Source organism: Babylonia areolata, chromosome 4 (genome assembly GCF_041734735.1).
Source record: "Babylonia areolata isolate BAREFJ2019XMU chromosome 4, ASM4173473v1, whole genome shotgun sequence".
NCBI lineage: Eukaryota > Metazoa > Mollusca > Gastropoda > Neogastropoda > Buccinidae > Babylonia > Babylonia areolata.
In genome coordinates this window covers 18,224,290-18,241,033 of record NC_134879.1, presented here as the reverse complement: position 1 = coordinate 18,241,033, position 16,744 = coordinate 18,224,290, and the positions used below count along the sequence as shown (strand labels likewise).

General features: G+C 37.1%; 1 protein-coding gene across 1 annotated transcript; it reads left to right on the top strand.

The window, feature by feature from the left end:
• Window positions 1–36: 36 nt before the first annotated feature.
• Window positions 37–9,899, top strand: LOC143280911 (sphingolipid delta(4)-desaturase DES1-like). Its single transcript, XM_076585690.1, has 3 exons — window positions 37–254; window positions 3,613–4,355; window positions 5,921–9,899. The coding sequence occupies exons 1-3, from the start codon at window positions 173–175 to the stop codon at window positions 6,077–6,079; spliced, it is 984 nt and encodes a 327-aa protein (XP_076441805.1). The 5' UTR covers window positions 37–172; the 3' UTR covers window positions 6,080–9,899.
• Window positions 9,900–16,744: the final 6,845 nt, after the last annotated feature.

Genomic DNA, 16,744 nt, shown 5'->3' with positions numbered 1-16,744 from the left:
ACCCTCTCCCCTCCTCCCGCTCGCCCCCTTCTTCTCCAGCGCGAGTTGCCGGTCTTTGATAGCCGTCTGTACGTTGGCGAGGGTCTGCAGAACTTTCAGACTTGAAGACTTCGTCTGGTGATCGGATTAATCATTTCAGACAGTTGTGACTGGCCGCAACCGTTGTTCAAGAATGGGAGCTCATGTATCACGTTCAGACTTTGAATGGGTGTACACAGAAGAACCTCACGCAACCAGACGGAAGGAAATTCTAGGTATGGCCGTTGACTCATTATTACATAAATGATGCATGTCAGTTTGGTAATCGAGTCGCCAGAAGCACGAACAAATTACGTTACCAGTACAAGTCTGATGGCGGGGTGTTCAGACGATATTATACTTTTACTGTCTTATTTATGCATTTAAAAATGTTCTTTTCAGTTTGTTGTGTCGCTGCTTAAATAAAAAATTTAAACCTTATATGTCGACTTTGTGGGGGAGGTTGGGGGGAGGGGCAGCATTTGGATCGGTCTGTGTGTATATATATATATCAGGCATTTGCTTCTCAACCCTCACCCCATCCCACCCGTATTTCAATCAGCATGCTTCACAATTCATTCGGAATGCTTTAGTAGTAGTAGTAGTAGTATAGGGACTGGCAAGTCATCTGCCTAGACCTCTCGGTCTTTTTATGTCCCCATCTAATCTTCATCTTCACTTCTTTATTTTCTTCTTTTTTTGTTGTTGTTGTTGTTGGGCGGGGTACGCAAGTACATTTCTGAAAGAAACTTTGTTTTATTCATCATAATCAAAAATAATTTCTTTTGAAATGATGTTGGTGTCAAGGAGATTTTTGAACGTTTTAGTATTTTGTGCAAGTTTAACTTTGGTTGGTAGTGCATTCCATGTTTGTGTAATTCGGTTAACCAATGAATTTTTTCTAATGTTGGCGTTGCAGTGTTCTAAACAAATTTTCTTTACTGAGTTCCTTGTTCTATCATAGTCTGACATTCTAAAGATTTGTCTTGCATTTACATCATTTATGTTATTTAATATCTTATAAGTTTCAGTCATATCTCCTCTTACTCTTCTACTTTTTAGTGAGTGTAGATTTAAGTATGTAAGTCTTTGTTGATATCTCATATTCTTGCATTCTTTTAATAATTTCGTTGCTCTTCTTTGGGCCCTTTCTATTGCTATAGATGCCACACAATATTACCATATTCTACATGCGATCTAACTAATGCTTTATATAGATTGAGAAATATATCTTTATCTAAGTAATTGAAGGTTCTCTTAATTACACCAGTCATTTGATTGGCTTTATTTATTATCAGTATGTGTATCAAAGGACAGTTTATTGTCAAACATTATTCCTAGGTCTTTCTCACTATGGCATTTCTCAGTATTCTGTGTCGTGTTTTCTATTTTCATATGGTAATTGTTATTTGGATATTTTTTCGCTATGTGCATTACTTTACACTTTGAAACATTAAAATAAAGGTTCTATTTGTCAGACTATTCTTGTAGTGTATATAAATATATTATAAAAGATTAAAAATATCTTAAACACTATACATGATAGGCTCACTGGTCTATAATTACCTGGTTCTTGTTTTGACCCTTTCTTGTAAATAGGTGTCACCTCAGCCGTATTCCAGTTGTTTGGTATGGAAGCACTTTCAAGTGACTTATTATAGCTGATGCTCAATGGAATAGCCAACTCTTTGCTCAACTCTTTTAGGAGCCTTGAAGGTATTTGGTCTGGTCCTTGTGCTTTATATGGGTCTGAAGCTTTTAATTTATTTTCCACTGCCATAGGGGTGACCTTTAGATCACATACATTAATATTTCCCAATCTGGAGCTTTCTCCATTGTTAGGTAAATTCGTAACAGTCTCTTCATAAAAACACTTGCAAAGAAAGTATTTAAAGTTTATGCTTTTTCCTTATGTGTTTCTGCTAAACTACCATCTTTTTTCAGTACTCGTATTCCCGTTCTTAGCTTAGTTCTTTCCTGTACATACTTCCAAAACATTCTTGGGCTATATTTACAGTTTTTTTGTTATGTTTCTTTCATACTTTTTTAAAAAAATTTTAATTTAAAAAAAAATTTTTATAGCTTTTTTTTTAATGAACTTACAGCACTTATTCCTTTCTGTTACATAACATAAATAGGAGTGACCTGTTTTTGTTCTTAAGAAACGCTTATACAGTTTATAATTCTTTTTGATGCTTCTCATTATTTTTCTTTTCATCCATAAAAGGGTTTTAATTTCTTTTCTTGTCTTGTCTACCAGTAATTTTAGGTGTAAATTTAATTTAATTTATCCATAGATTTAACTTTTAAGTATTAAATGAAATGAAATTAGCAGTTAAAAAAGTAAAAATTTGGTTGTGTATTGGGTATAACTTATCTTTTGTTTGCCATTCATGTTAGCACAAGTACATTTATATTATGAAGATGGCATTTAATGGTACACTTTGTAGTTTGTACACTTTGTCATGGTGCCGTGTCCAGTTTTTTAAACTTGGGATTGACTACCAAGATTTTATTTTCGTCCCCTGTGGATTTTTTATCCATTGTAACTGGCCCCCGTAAGCCGTGTCTTGTAATTTCTAAGTGCAGGTTTTACGACAATTTTAGAACATTTGTTTTATCTATATGCCTGGTTTTTACTTTCCGTGTTGCTCAAGTTGGTTATTTGTATTTTTTTTGTTTTGTATTTATTTTTATTGCAACAGATTTCTCTGTGTGAAATTCGGGCTCTCTCCCCAGGGAGAGCGCGTCGCTACACTACAGCACCACACATTTTTTTGTATTTTTTCCTGCATGCAGTTTGATTTGTTTTTCCTATCGAAGTGGATTTTTCTACAGAATTTTGCCAGGAACAACCCTTTTGTTGCCGTGGGTTCTTTTACGTGCGCTAAGTGCATGCTGCACACCGGACCTCGGTTTATCGTCTCATCTGAATGACCAGCGTCCAGACCACCACTCAAAAGTCTAGTGGAGGGGGAGAAAATATTGGCGGCTGAGCCACGATTCGAACCAGCGCACTGAGATCCTCTCGCTTCCCAGGCGGACGCGTTACCTCTAGGCCATCACTCCACTTGAGAGACAATTACTTTATTGAAAAAAAATCCCTGCTGAGCAATTGGAAATTTCTCCTTAGTTGAGTAGTGGTTTCTCTCTGATTCACAGTCAAGAGCAGGTAGCAAACCCGATGAGCACTTCTAAGTGCAAAACAGCTGTCGCTTGCTGTGCAAACCAACTTTCCTTTTGGAGACTGTACATTGGACCAATATAGGCAGATGAGAGCTTTTTTAAACCACCACCCTTCCCCAAACAAAAATACAGTTTTAAAGGTTAAAAGATTAACCAAGACTGGGGTTTTTTGTGTTCTTCATTACTGTATGAAATAACAAAGACATCTGGGCCTGGATTTAATATTTAATCTATAATCGCATAACATGCATCATCTAATGAGCCAAACAGGTCATGGTGCGGCGTCCAGTTTTTTTAAACTGGAGATTGACTACCAAGATTATATATATATATATATATATATATATATATATATATATATAATGTTATTAATGTCTAGAAATAATTCTTGTATTTTTCTGTTTGCAGAGAAATATCCTGAGGTGAAGAAGCTGATGGGACCAGACCCTCGAATGAAATACATTGTGGCTGCCATGGTGTTAGTCCAGTGTGTATCTGCTTACCTCATTAGTGATGCAGCATGGTTCACTGTTATTGCTCTGGCCTATTGCTTAGGTGGTACCATCAACCACTCACTGTCTTTGGCCATTCATGAGACAGCTCACAATTTGGCGTTTGGTCATTCCATGCCCATGGCTAACAGAATCTTTGGATACTTTGCAAATTTGCCTATAGGTTTGCCCATGTCAGTTTCGTTCAAGAAATATCATCTGGAGCATCATCGTTACCAGGGGGATGCAGAGAAAGACGTGGACATTCCTTCCCAGTTCGAGTGTCGCTTCTTCCAGCACACTGCGACCAAGCTGATCTGGTTGTTCCTGCAGCCTTACTTCTATGCGTTCCGGCCGCTGTTTATTCGCCCCAAACCACTGACGGGCCTGGAAGTGATTAACATCATTATCCAGTTCTCCTTTGATGCTGCCATCCTGTACTTTCTTGGTGTCAAGGCTCTTGTCTACTTGATCATCGGCACCTTCTTGGCCATGGGGATCCATCCGATGGCTGGCCATTTCATTTCTGAGCACTACATGTTTGTCCAGGGCTACGAGACCTACTCCTATTATGGTCCCCTGAACTTGCTGGCTTGGAATGTGGGCTACCACAATGAGCACCATGACTTCCCCTACATTGCTGGATCTAAACTGCCAGAGGTAAGGGTGGTAGCTGCTTTTTATGTATATATGGGGCAGAATTTAGAAACTCCCCAAAGAAACATTTTCATGTATTATCATACTTACAACCCCTGAAAACGGAGTATGGCTGCCTACATGGCGGGGTAAAAATGGTTATACACATAAAAGCCCACTCGTGTATATATGAGTGAACGTGGGAGTTGCAGCCCACAAACAAAGAAGAAGAATCATACTTACACTTTACAGTTATTTTCTTTATAAATATTGGCATGCATTTCAGTGAACCTTTTTTATTATTATTATTATTGCATCACAACAGTTTCTTGAAGAATTCCAGGTAGAATAATATGATTATTGCAAATGTGAATTTTATTTCTGGAATAAAGAGAGGAATAATCAGAGATACACCTTGAAGACTTGAAGTTGTAACACTTTGTATTGGAAATACCTGAGCAGAACTGAAAGACGTATACACCACACCCTTCAACAAAATGTATTTGACACATACATGATTGGCATGAATTATGCTAACATTGATTTTGATCTTTGACTTAGAGTATGGTATAACAAGAGAGAATCTGATGTTGCTGAGAATGTAACTGGCATTCAGCCTAAAGATGTGACCTTAAGAATTTGTGTAATAACTGATGCATTTAATGTAAAAATTAAAACAACATCATTGTTTTCCTTTTTTCTAGTTTCAAATAATTTACTTTACCCATTGTATATTTGCCACACTGGTGTGAATGCTGTGGTCTGTGTATTGCATTTCTGCGTTAAGTAATAAGTTATGTTATCTGTGTTAATTTTTATGTTCTTTAATGTAGCAAATATAATAAAGCTTCCAGAAACTTGCTAATTAATACATATATCATGTAAAGCTTCAAAATCAAAAAGGCGACCTGTAATCAGCAAGGTAATGCATTTTTCATTGGTCTCTCTGTAGTGTAGGTGTAAGTATATTACCATGGTTGACATATCTGACAGACTACTAAAATAGATTAATATAAAATTGTAATTTCACTTTCAGTGTAAAAACTGATGCTACATGGAGCCACTGTTATTGTATTAGTGTTTTGTAATTTATTGATGCTGTTAGTGTTAATAGTTGTTTTTTGGTTTTTTTGTTGTTGTTCATGATGTAGTGGATTTAAAGATTAACTCAGATGAATGAGGAGAAGATATGGATTAACTGAGGGTTTTACAGTTTTTTTGTACACTGACATGAATTTTGGGTGAGGTGGCTAATTTGAGATCTTTATTTCATAGATTTTATTTTGATGAAATACTATTTCATAATTTATTTTGTCAACTTAAGTTTAAAAAGGTTTGAAATATTTGTTACTGTTTGTACCATTATTTTTCTTATTAATTAATCAGAAAATAAATTTCATTCTTTTATCATTTGATGACTGTATTGTTTTTGCTTAATATATATTCCAGTTATCTTGTTAAGTAGAATAATTATTAAGAGGTGTTTGTGCATGTAAGAGTGAGAGACTGATGTTCTGTGCTTTCATTACAACGACTGTACTAGAAAGCAAAGTGTGTTTATGTCAAAATGAGGGTGAATTTTTTTTCAGCTGCGCAAGATTGCTCCAGAGTACTATGACAACCTGCCATGCCACACTTCGTGGGTGAAGGTCCTCTGGGACTTTGTTGTCAACCCTGACATTGGCCCCTACTCCCGCATACGACGACCTGTCAAAATTGTCGCTGAGAAAGAGACAGAGAATATGTGAGACCCGGAGAGCAGAGACTTGAGAGCTAAGTAACCTTTTTAAGCCCCATGTGGACAGGCAGTCTGGCTGTAAGAATATTATGTATGCTTTGAGACTGATATTATCTTATATTATGTGGAAAGAATATTAAGAACAATACAAGAAAGGCATAAATGGTGTTAGGTTTCATGTCAATATTTTCTTCTGTTTCTTGAAAAGAAGATAAACAAAACAAAAAACCAAAAAAGGCGTTGATGATCTTAGCTTTGACACTGATATTGTCTTATATTAACTGAATTTAAGAAAAATAAAATTAGAAAGGCATTAATCAGTGAGGGTTTGTTTTTGTTGCTGTTCTTGATTTAGGATAGTTCTCAACAAATTGCATTTTCTACTTAAGCACTATAAACTGGATTTCTTGTTTTTGTTTTTGTATTGCAAAGGGAAAATACAATATCCCTCCACATAAAAGTAGCAAATAAATCAGCAGATTGGTTGTGGTTACTGAACTTGAAGAAGAAGAAATACAATGTCTGCGATTTTTTTGTTCTTTCATATTCATATTGGAGTTTGTCAGCGTACTTGTGCATGTACATTCACACAGTCACACGCACACACATTCACACCCACACCCATGGGTGCATTGACAAAGAAATTGTGAATACGATTAGTATTGACAGGCACGTATGTTTGGGAAGAGACCTCTTAGCAAGGTTTTCTTTACAGATGAATGCTCGTTCATATATATTTAGTTTCTAAACATATTAATTTCATTTCACATACTGCTGGAGAAAAGTTTTAATTAGATTCTACATTTCATTTATATTTATTTGATTTGATTTTTTGCTAAAAAGCTTGTTTTTGCAGATAAAGGATTCTAACTTGTTACTTTTTTGCTAGTTTTAACATGCCTTTATTCAAATAAATTATGATTATCATATTTGTAGGGGAAAAAAAAAGATGTTTTATTTCTTTTAAGTTTATACTTGTTTTCTTCTGTCGTTTGATTAGAATGAAGTGTGGCTTTGAAGATTGTGCCTTTATATCTTTACAAAAAGGTTCCTTAATAGAATTTTTGGTTGGGGGGAAAGGGTAAAGAACAGAAAATTGCAATATGTGCATGATTAATATTAAAAAAAAAAAAAAAATCTTTGTACTGTATTGGTGTCATGTAATGTGACGACCTTGTGTATTTGTAGGTGCATGTTGGTATAAAAAAAAAAGTTTATAGTTTGATTTCTGCTTCTGTTTGTGTGATTGAATTTCATATGTAAGATTCTCTTTGAAAAGTAAGTGAGATTTGTTTTACAAACCACATCATGAAAGTGTGCTGTGTGCAATTTTCTGTTATGCGAATCTCAAGAGTAAGAAGTTTTTAGGATTACAATTTGGGAGTCCAGTCTTGTTGAATTATTTGTCTGTGTTTACAAGTGTTCCTTTTATTTTTACCTGTACTTAATTTGAAGCATGTGGTTGGTTACAGTATTTTGTTTTTGTAATTTTGTTTGTTTATTTATGTCATCATAAACTGTTATTTCAGTTATATATCACTGCTTGTTTGTCTAATGATTATTGTTTAGTGCTACATTTGCAACATTACTTAACGGGCAGGGATGGAGGTGCGCAAACAGCATGCCTGATAGATAGGTTTGCCACATGGATAATTTTGTAAGAGTTTAGAAGTTTGCACAAGTATCATGTTTAAATGTCAAAATTGTGTTAAAACACACATCAAATTGATGTTGTGTGGGTAACACTTACTATATACTTCTTTTATTAGTAAGAAACTTAGGACATACATTAAGCATTATATTGTTGTCTTTCAGAATATTATTATTATATTATCTATTTATTTTTTTGCATCCTCTTCCACACCTATCTCTTTGTGTGAGGTTGATGCAACTGGTGCTCCTGTGAAACATGTATTATGTGTGCAAGGGTAATATGCGTGTTCAGTGACTTTATATACTGTGCAGGTGTGCGGTTTCAATTTGAATTCTCTAAAATAGTGGAATTGGAAGTATACATTGTGATGCAGTATTCATAATTTGTTATTGCTACACTGAGTCTGTAATCCATACACGAATGTGATGCAGTCTTCCCTAATTTAATTAATCCCTTTTTAGGGCTGTGTTGATTTTTCGTCATGTGTGTTCATTATTGATACAACGGTTTAGTACTTTTCATTGGAACCATATGCAGCTCTTGCCAAAATCTATTGGTTTTCCAGTCTTAAAATGAAATTTATTTCTTCTTTGTTCTTGGGCTGTGACTCCCACAGTCACTTGTTTGTACACAAGTGGACTTTTTACATGTTTGACTGTTTTTATCATTGCCTTGTATGCAGACAGATAAACTCTGTTTTTGGAGGGGAGAGTGCATGCTGGGTATGTTCTTGCTTCCATTACCTACGGAACGCTGACATGGATTAAGGGATCTTTAATGTTGATATTTGATCTTCTGCGTGAATATGTTCACATTAGCAGGTCTGCACATCTGTTGACTTGGGAGATTGGAAAAATCTCTACCCTTTACCCAGCAGTGCCATGATTGGGATTCGAACCTGGGACCCTCAGATTGAAAGTCCATCGCTTTAACCACTCGGCTGTTGCACTCGTCTCCAAATAGAAATGAAAAGTTGCTGTTGGGGAACTGGGGTTAAGTGGGGAAATTGTTCAACTCGTATACAGTTGAATCCTGACTTGGTAACTGACCTCCACCACAACATCTTGGTGGTTGTCCAGAAATATATCTTTGTAAATTGCAAAGAACAGCAGTGTGAAAGGCATTGTTAGAATCAGTATCATCGCATTAACTTTTTCCCTCATCAAACAGGTCTTTGCGTTATAAAAGGCAATGGTTAACTTTAGCATACTCCTCTCTTTAGAGAGTGAGAGAGAGGGAGAGAGGGTACATGTTTAAGAATTTAGTTTTATATTGTGACCTGCTGGTGGTGCATGTGTATACATGTAGAATAATGGCATCACAAATCAAAGTGGGGTGAGGTGTGGAGGTGCATTACTTTTTCAAACTGTCTTAACTGAATACTTACTGGAATTTTAAAAAAAGAACAAAAGAAACTGAGTGTAATAAGCAACAATGGCCCTGTGGGAAATCTTCAAGGAGTATAGGGAAAGGGCAGGGAATATTCTGAAGCAGAGCTACTTCAAAACTAGTCACTTACTTCACTATGTAGTAATTAACAAGTTTTTAAGTGAAATAACATGTTTGTCACTTCTTCTTGGGAGCATGGAAGTGATCAGCTATGAAGTATTAAACCAGATTTTCATGATTTATACATTTTGTCTAAAAAGATAGTGAAAACAAAAGTATGTGTATAGTATGAATGTACCAGTAATTGTGTGTGCGTGTCTAAAATCAGCTTGTGCTTCCTTCCACCTTCTGGGGTTGGCTAATGTTGTGTTCAAGGTGAAAATGTGTACATCGAATTGGCAGTTGGCTGAATTCATTTGCAAGCTGTAATGTGACTATGTTCATACATTTATGTACAGGTTGTAGCATACTTGTACAATCACTTTGTACACAGGTACAATCACCTTGGCAGTTCTGTTCTTTCATCATACACAGGTACAATCAGTTTGGCAGTTCTGTTCGTTTGTCGCACCGCCACATCTTGCATGGTTTAAGGAACAAATACTGAAACAGCGTGGAATGTTTAGCTTTGAAAAATTTGTGGCCATTGTTATTTTAACTTAATATGTGTTATGTATGTATACATTTCTGGTAGCTGTCATGGCCTGACGAACATCTTGGCTTATGCATAGGTGAGGCATGTGTTCCCCACACCCAATATATATATATATGTTATATATATATATATATATATATATATATATATATATATATATATATATATATATTGTGTGTGTGTGTGTGTGTGTGTGTTTTGGTTTTTTTTTGTTTTGTGGCACAGCATATATGGATCAGTCCACATGCTTTGATGTCTCTTTGAAACTGAAACCTGTCAGTTGTTGCCATTGTTTCTGTTGTGGAAAATGTGTTCTAACTGCATCCACATGGAACTCAGAACTGCCATGATTTCTATCACACCTCTGGTGGTCCTGAACAAGGTATTCTTTTGGAAACATCCTTACAATCCAGAGAACCTTACATCAAAGCAAAAACATGATAAAACAACAATGGGCATTCAGTCTGCGGTGAATATGCTTTGTCAATCCACTTTTCTTTTCTGCAGCTGACAGTTTCTTTTCTTTTTTTTTCTTTTTTTTTTTTATGTTTAAAAAAAAATAAAAAAAATTTGACAATAAAAAAAAAGATAGTGTATGACTGCATTGTTTTTCATGACTAGATGTAATGATGATTTAAAACTTTTTTTTTCAAGATATATATTTTGTCCATGACTGCTATATACCAATTAAAGAAAAGAAAAAAGAACAAAATAACAACCAAGCCTCCATGAAGTTGCTTGTCAGAATTAATGTATTTCTACAGATTTCTTTTTCTTGTGTTTGTGTGTGTGTCCTCGCCTCATACTGTGTTATAATTTGGTTCCTCACACTGTGTATCTAGTATTTTCCTTAGTCCAAGATTTATGTCTCCTTATTTGTTTCTGGTCTGAGAATTGTATGGTCTGCTAGTCGATAAAGTCTTAATTACAGAGCACATGTGATGTTTTGTTGCATCATCTTGATTTTACAATTACAGTGTGTTGACATCTTATACTGACATTGTGATATATTAATTTCTGCTTAAGTACATCTCTTTGAGACTTGAGCTCTGAGAAGAGAAAAAAGTATTCCAGACCCTACACATGTTTAGAAAAAGAAGTACATTTTTTACATACTGTATAAACAATATTGCGTATATGTGAAGTGTGCTTGTAAGTGTTCTTTTAGTAATAATAATCATAATAATATTTTGACGGGCGCAATAGCCGAGTGGTTAAAGCGTTGGACTGTCAATCTGAGGGTCCCGGGTTCGAATCACGGTGATGGCGCCTGGTGGGTAAAGGGTGGAGATTTTTACGATCTCCCAGGTCAACATATGTGCAGACCTGCTAGTGCCTGAACCCCCTTCGTGTGTATATGCAAGCAGAAGATCAAATACGCACGTTAAAGATCCTGTAATCCATGTCAGCGTTCGGTGGGTTATGGAAACAAGAACATACCCAGCATGCACACCCCTGAAAACGGAGTATGGCTGCCTACATGGCAGGGTAAAAACGGTCATACACGTAAAAGCCCACTCGTGTGCATACGAGTGAACGCAGAAGAAGAAGAAGAAGAATATTTTACTTAATTAAAATTATATGGCACAAACTCCCCATAGTTGGGCTCTAAGAATCAAGAATAATAAGCACGTCACATGAAACGGTACATATATAACAGTGCATTATACCACACAAGAGCACATGAAGACATAGAAGTGGAAAACAAAGTCTGTATCCACTAATACTACAAATTACAGATATATTAATAATCGCAGGGAAAAGGCACAGAATACACACGCACACACATGTGCGCACGCTTAAACACCAACCCACAAACACACACACCACAGGGATACTACAATGGGGGGTTGGGGGGGGGCGTGGGGGGACACAGGGTGGGAAGAGACAAAGAACTATGCTTCGTCACATCCAAAGGCTATTTTGAACAGGTGGGTTTTCAGTTTACTTTTGAAAGAGGACAGAGTTGGAAAGAGCCAGAGTTCCAGGGGAAGAGAATTCCAAACAGAAGGTGCTTGATGCTGAAAAGCTCTTTGACCAAATTTCTTCGAAGAGACTTTTGGGCCTGGAAGGAGCTTTTCTCCAGGAGACCTGGGAGAATGGGATGGAGTGTAAATATGGACAGAAGTTAAGTAAGATGGGAGGGAACCTTCAAAATGGTGATAAGCCAATATGCCAATTTTGTACTGAATTCTGTACTGGATGGGCAACCAATGAATTTGAAGCAAGAGTGGGATAACATGATCTTTTTTCAACTTTTTGAGAAAAAATGACACTGACAGCATTGTTTAAGATCATCTGAAGGCATGATATCAGTGAGGTGAGGCAATATAGTGAGATCCATTGTGCTGCACACATGAACACAGCGCATACAAGAGAGCCCATGATGAGAGGCGACCAATAAAATTCTGGGGAAAACTCCACTCTGATATGAAAAATATGAACAAATGCACATTCAGAAAAAGTGGTGGCACTAGTATGGCTATGCACTGTTCCTGATGTGGGAACAGCCTGCATTTAACACAGGTGGATGTCTTTGTGGATGATAGTTGTACACTACAACTGAACAAGCAGATCTCTGATAACTGAACAAAGCAAAGTGCATAGTGTGATTGTTGTCAAGTCCACCGGTATATTTGACATGCATGCAGTGACTGTTTCAAATGTGTTCTGAGTTATAATACTGTTTAATTTCATTTAAAGAAAAGGAAAACCGAAGAATTTTTTTTATGTGACAAATTTTTAAACACCGTGCTATGTGTTGAATCATACTTAACTTAAATTACATGTATATAGGGTAATACACATGGTTACCACTGTGATGGGAGTTTGTGTTAATTAGTAAATTAGTATTCAATAAATGTACCTTTTTTGTTTTATTAGTTTATGCATGATTCACTTTCTGGAGTTTAATCTCAGTCAAAATTGTAAGCAGGGATTCATATAAACTACTTTATTGAGGTAAAAGTGAAAAAGTCACATAAAAAATGTACTCAATATGATGTTATACAATTCTTTGGGTATGATGTACAATACTCTTTTGAAACCACAAGATAAATGATATGTGTTGTATTTTACTCTTGTCTGTGTATTTGTGAATGAGTAAGTCATGTGAGAGAAGAGAGAGAGAGAGTGCAAGTGTGTATGTGTGTGAACTTACAGATGAAGCCTCGCAGATTAAGTTGTTACAAACTTAAAAAAAACAAACAGGGATGGGGGTGACAACAAATAAACCATGTGAACTTAAGTGTTTGCTGAGAGAATACTCACTTCTCTATATTTCATTTATAAGTGTGTGTGCTTATAAATACGTTTGTTTTGCCTGCAGCAGAGAACTGAGCTCTGAAAAAAAAATTAATGGAACCTGTGAATGGAATTTATGAATCATAATATCCATTCCAGTTTAATGCTTTGATTCTATCTTTCTCCCATTTTTTACCCCCCACCACCCAGTTATTTTTTTTTTTCAAATTCCAGTAAAACAAGTTGTATCTGTATACATTTCCTCATATTGTCATATTATTTTATTTTCAGCCATAAACTAAGCATGTAGACTTATGACCCTTTCAAGCCTTTATGGTGACATTAATGAAAGAAAACCCTGCTTTTTTAGTGACAAACCTGTGGGCAAAAAATGTTTTCCATTTGGTGTTAATTTATTAGTGATGCTTGTATACACTTATTATGATTTATAAATAAATCCAGACAAGCTCTCAACCAAAGTGTTTGCTTTTTGCCTGTATGTGGTCTCATTCTCTCGTGCCTATGTGTGTGCCTAACACAAACACACATTAAGACAAACATGTCTTTCAAGGAACATGGAGCAACACACACACACACACACACACAGTGTTGACACACACACATACACACACACTGCTGACACACAAATACATGCACATGCACACACTGTTGATACACACATGCACGCACACACTTTTGACACACATACACACACACTGTTGACACACACACACACACACACACACACTGTTGACACACATACATTGTTAGCACACATGTGCTCACACACACTGTTCACACACACACACACACATGCTTAGATTTATTTTGTTCGTTTTCAGCCTATGCTACACTCACTAACCACCCAAGCCACTTTCAATATCTGCAATTAAACTGTAAATTATCAACAAACAGAATATTAGTGGCAACTATTCACATAACATGACAACAGAGGTCTTGCTTTGAAATTCATACAGTAAACTGATTATGGCACATACTGTCATCCATGCGTTACCAGAGACTGTGCACACATATTTCTGAATCAAAAAAGCTCAAATTTACTTGTTACCCAGTTTCAGTAACTAGTTTGTCAAATCTGGAGCAGTCTCATTAAGGAGTTGAAGCTAATCCTGGAGTTCAGAAGGCAGTGTTGAGGAGACTGCGGGGTCAAAACTGAAGATGAGCTTTTTAATCTGGAGAAGAAAAAAAAAATGAGCAGGGCTTCACATCAACAATGTGCACATGTATCATCTTATGATGGCACTTGCCTCTGTTTCTGCAGAGTGAGCAGAGTGGAGTTCAACGACCCATTACCTTGCATCCTCATGGTCAAGTTGTTCAATACTGGGGTTTTGGTTTTGTGAAAGTTTGTTGTTCAAGAGAGCAAAGTCCTGGATGCCTGTCATTCCAGATGGCTGTCTGAAGAAGGGCATGGTCCTGGCTGGGGTTTGTGTGTGTGTGTGTGTGTGTGTGTTCCAATGGGGAACATGAAATGTCACCTCTGTGCCGGCTACTAGGGGCATAAATCTTTTTGAACAGAGAAGTGTAAAATTTGACTTCTCATGATCATTCTCTGGCCACTAGGGTTGCCAGGTCATGTGGGTGATGGCATGAATGCAGTTGGTGGTGTTGATGTTCCTATGATTTGAATGAAATGTAACAATGTTCATAAATATATTAAACGGAAAAACACCTAGGTTGATTAGGGTTGGACAGGGTAAGGGGGTTGTTGGGACACGCACACAAAATGTATAGGAAATTCACATGTTTATTAATTGATGAAAAAATAAAAAATAAAATGAAGAATTTTCCCAAAAATATGCCATCTTGGATATGGAAAAAAAGAAAGATTAAATGGATAATGTACTACTGCAGATTGAAATTTTGTGAGTGGCATTATAACATGAACAGTACTGACATGAAAAAAATACTGATGAATGAAAGCAGTGGTGTCTACATCATAACTACATGGAGGTAAACTTGATCCTGAACTGACTGGCTGGCCCATCTGGCTGCAAATAAACGTAGCTGATGCACTGACACCAACGATGAGTCGCTGAACAGGAGAGGATCAGGCAACGACCACCCCCTGCCCCCCCCCCCCCCCCCCCCGCCCCCCTCCTCTCCCTACTCCCCCTTCTCCACCCCCACCAGCAGGTTTGCATTCACGTTCAGTTAGGTATGTGTACACCTGTGAAAAGGTTATTTTCTGCACTTTTCACGCCAAGTCAGCTTGTGTGAAATGCAAAGTCCGCTTGAGCAAGTCATAAACCCTGACCTCATTCGCACGTACATAGGTCTTTCGCGAGGCTCGCTGACTCACGCACGAAGTATAGTGATTCGCCTCACAACACGGTCGTTTTTGTCCGTAACTCTGGCGTGACCGGTGGTACTGATGACGTCAATGAATTTTTTTTGGCGTTCAGGATAATATTAATAATAATGTTCATAACAGAAGGGTTTGTTAAATATCGGGGAGTAAGTGTGTGTGTCTGAGGGCTTGTTTAGTATTTTTGTATATCTAGGCTGGGAGCGAGATTCGCCCTGATGTGTGAAAAGGACTTTCAGCTCTGTGCCTTGCTTGTGCAACCTGAAAGTGTTTATTCTTTTTTTCTTCTCATATATATATATATATATATATATATATAATTATTATTATTTTTACAGTGTGTGTGTGTGTCTGTGTATGTGTCTCTGTGTTTGTGTGTGTGTCTTTCCCTTGCGGCGTCTTTGCAAGAGCGCCATTTATGCACGATTAAATCATTGTCAGCGGGAGAGAGAGAGAGTGACATTGAACGAGCAAGAGAGAGAGAGAGAGACAGCGAACGAGCAAGCGAGAGAGAGAGAGAGAGAGAGAGAGAGAGTATGTGTAGGGGTTGGAGTAGATGAGAATGGGTGGTAGTGTCGGAAGCAGTAGTGTGGGTGGAACTGTGGAGAACTGCTTCCATTGGCTTAAAAAAAATCTTCAAAACAGATTTTCAAGGCAGAATTAACGAACCATCCAAACTCATTTTCGATCCATATCAGTGGACACCGTAGTTTCACCGATCTTATATGACTGAAGCACCGTTGACGCAGTAAGCTGCCCTCACTTGTTGACACGTTTCCGGAAAAAAGCGACTTTCAAAAAACGTATTTGCATTCCATACACAGAACAAAACAAAGTTTGACCAGGCTCCCTTGTTTCAATAAGAACACTATTTCATCACAAAGCTGACAAAACTTGCTTCATGGTCCACACTTTCGACGGTAATAAAGCTTACAGTGGTAAAGGATTTTCCATATCCACGCTTCTCTATACGTAAGTTTTGACCTTGACATATCCACACTTTCGACGTTTTAGTTACATAGTTGTTCTCGACGTATTAGTTGCATAGTTTGTCATATCCACACTTCTCTACACCGTCATGTAGGCATACAACGGACAAAGACCTTGCCATATCAAGACTTCCCTACACAGCTTACAGTGGACAAAGATCTTGCCATTTCAACACACTTCTCTATAGGTTAGTTTGCCTTTCGGTGGACAAAGACCATGCCATATCCACGCTTGACACGTTAGCTTGCAATGGACAAAGGCCTTGCCATAGTCACTCTTCTCTACACAGGTTTACAGCGGCCAAAGGCCTTGCCGTATCCACACTTACCCACATATTAGTTTGGTTTATAGTGGACAAAAGCTTTGTCATAAAATTATGAACACTTCTCACCACATTAGTTAGGTTTACAGTGGA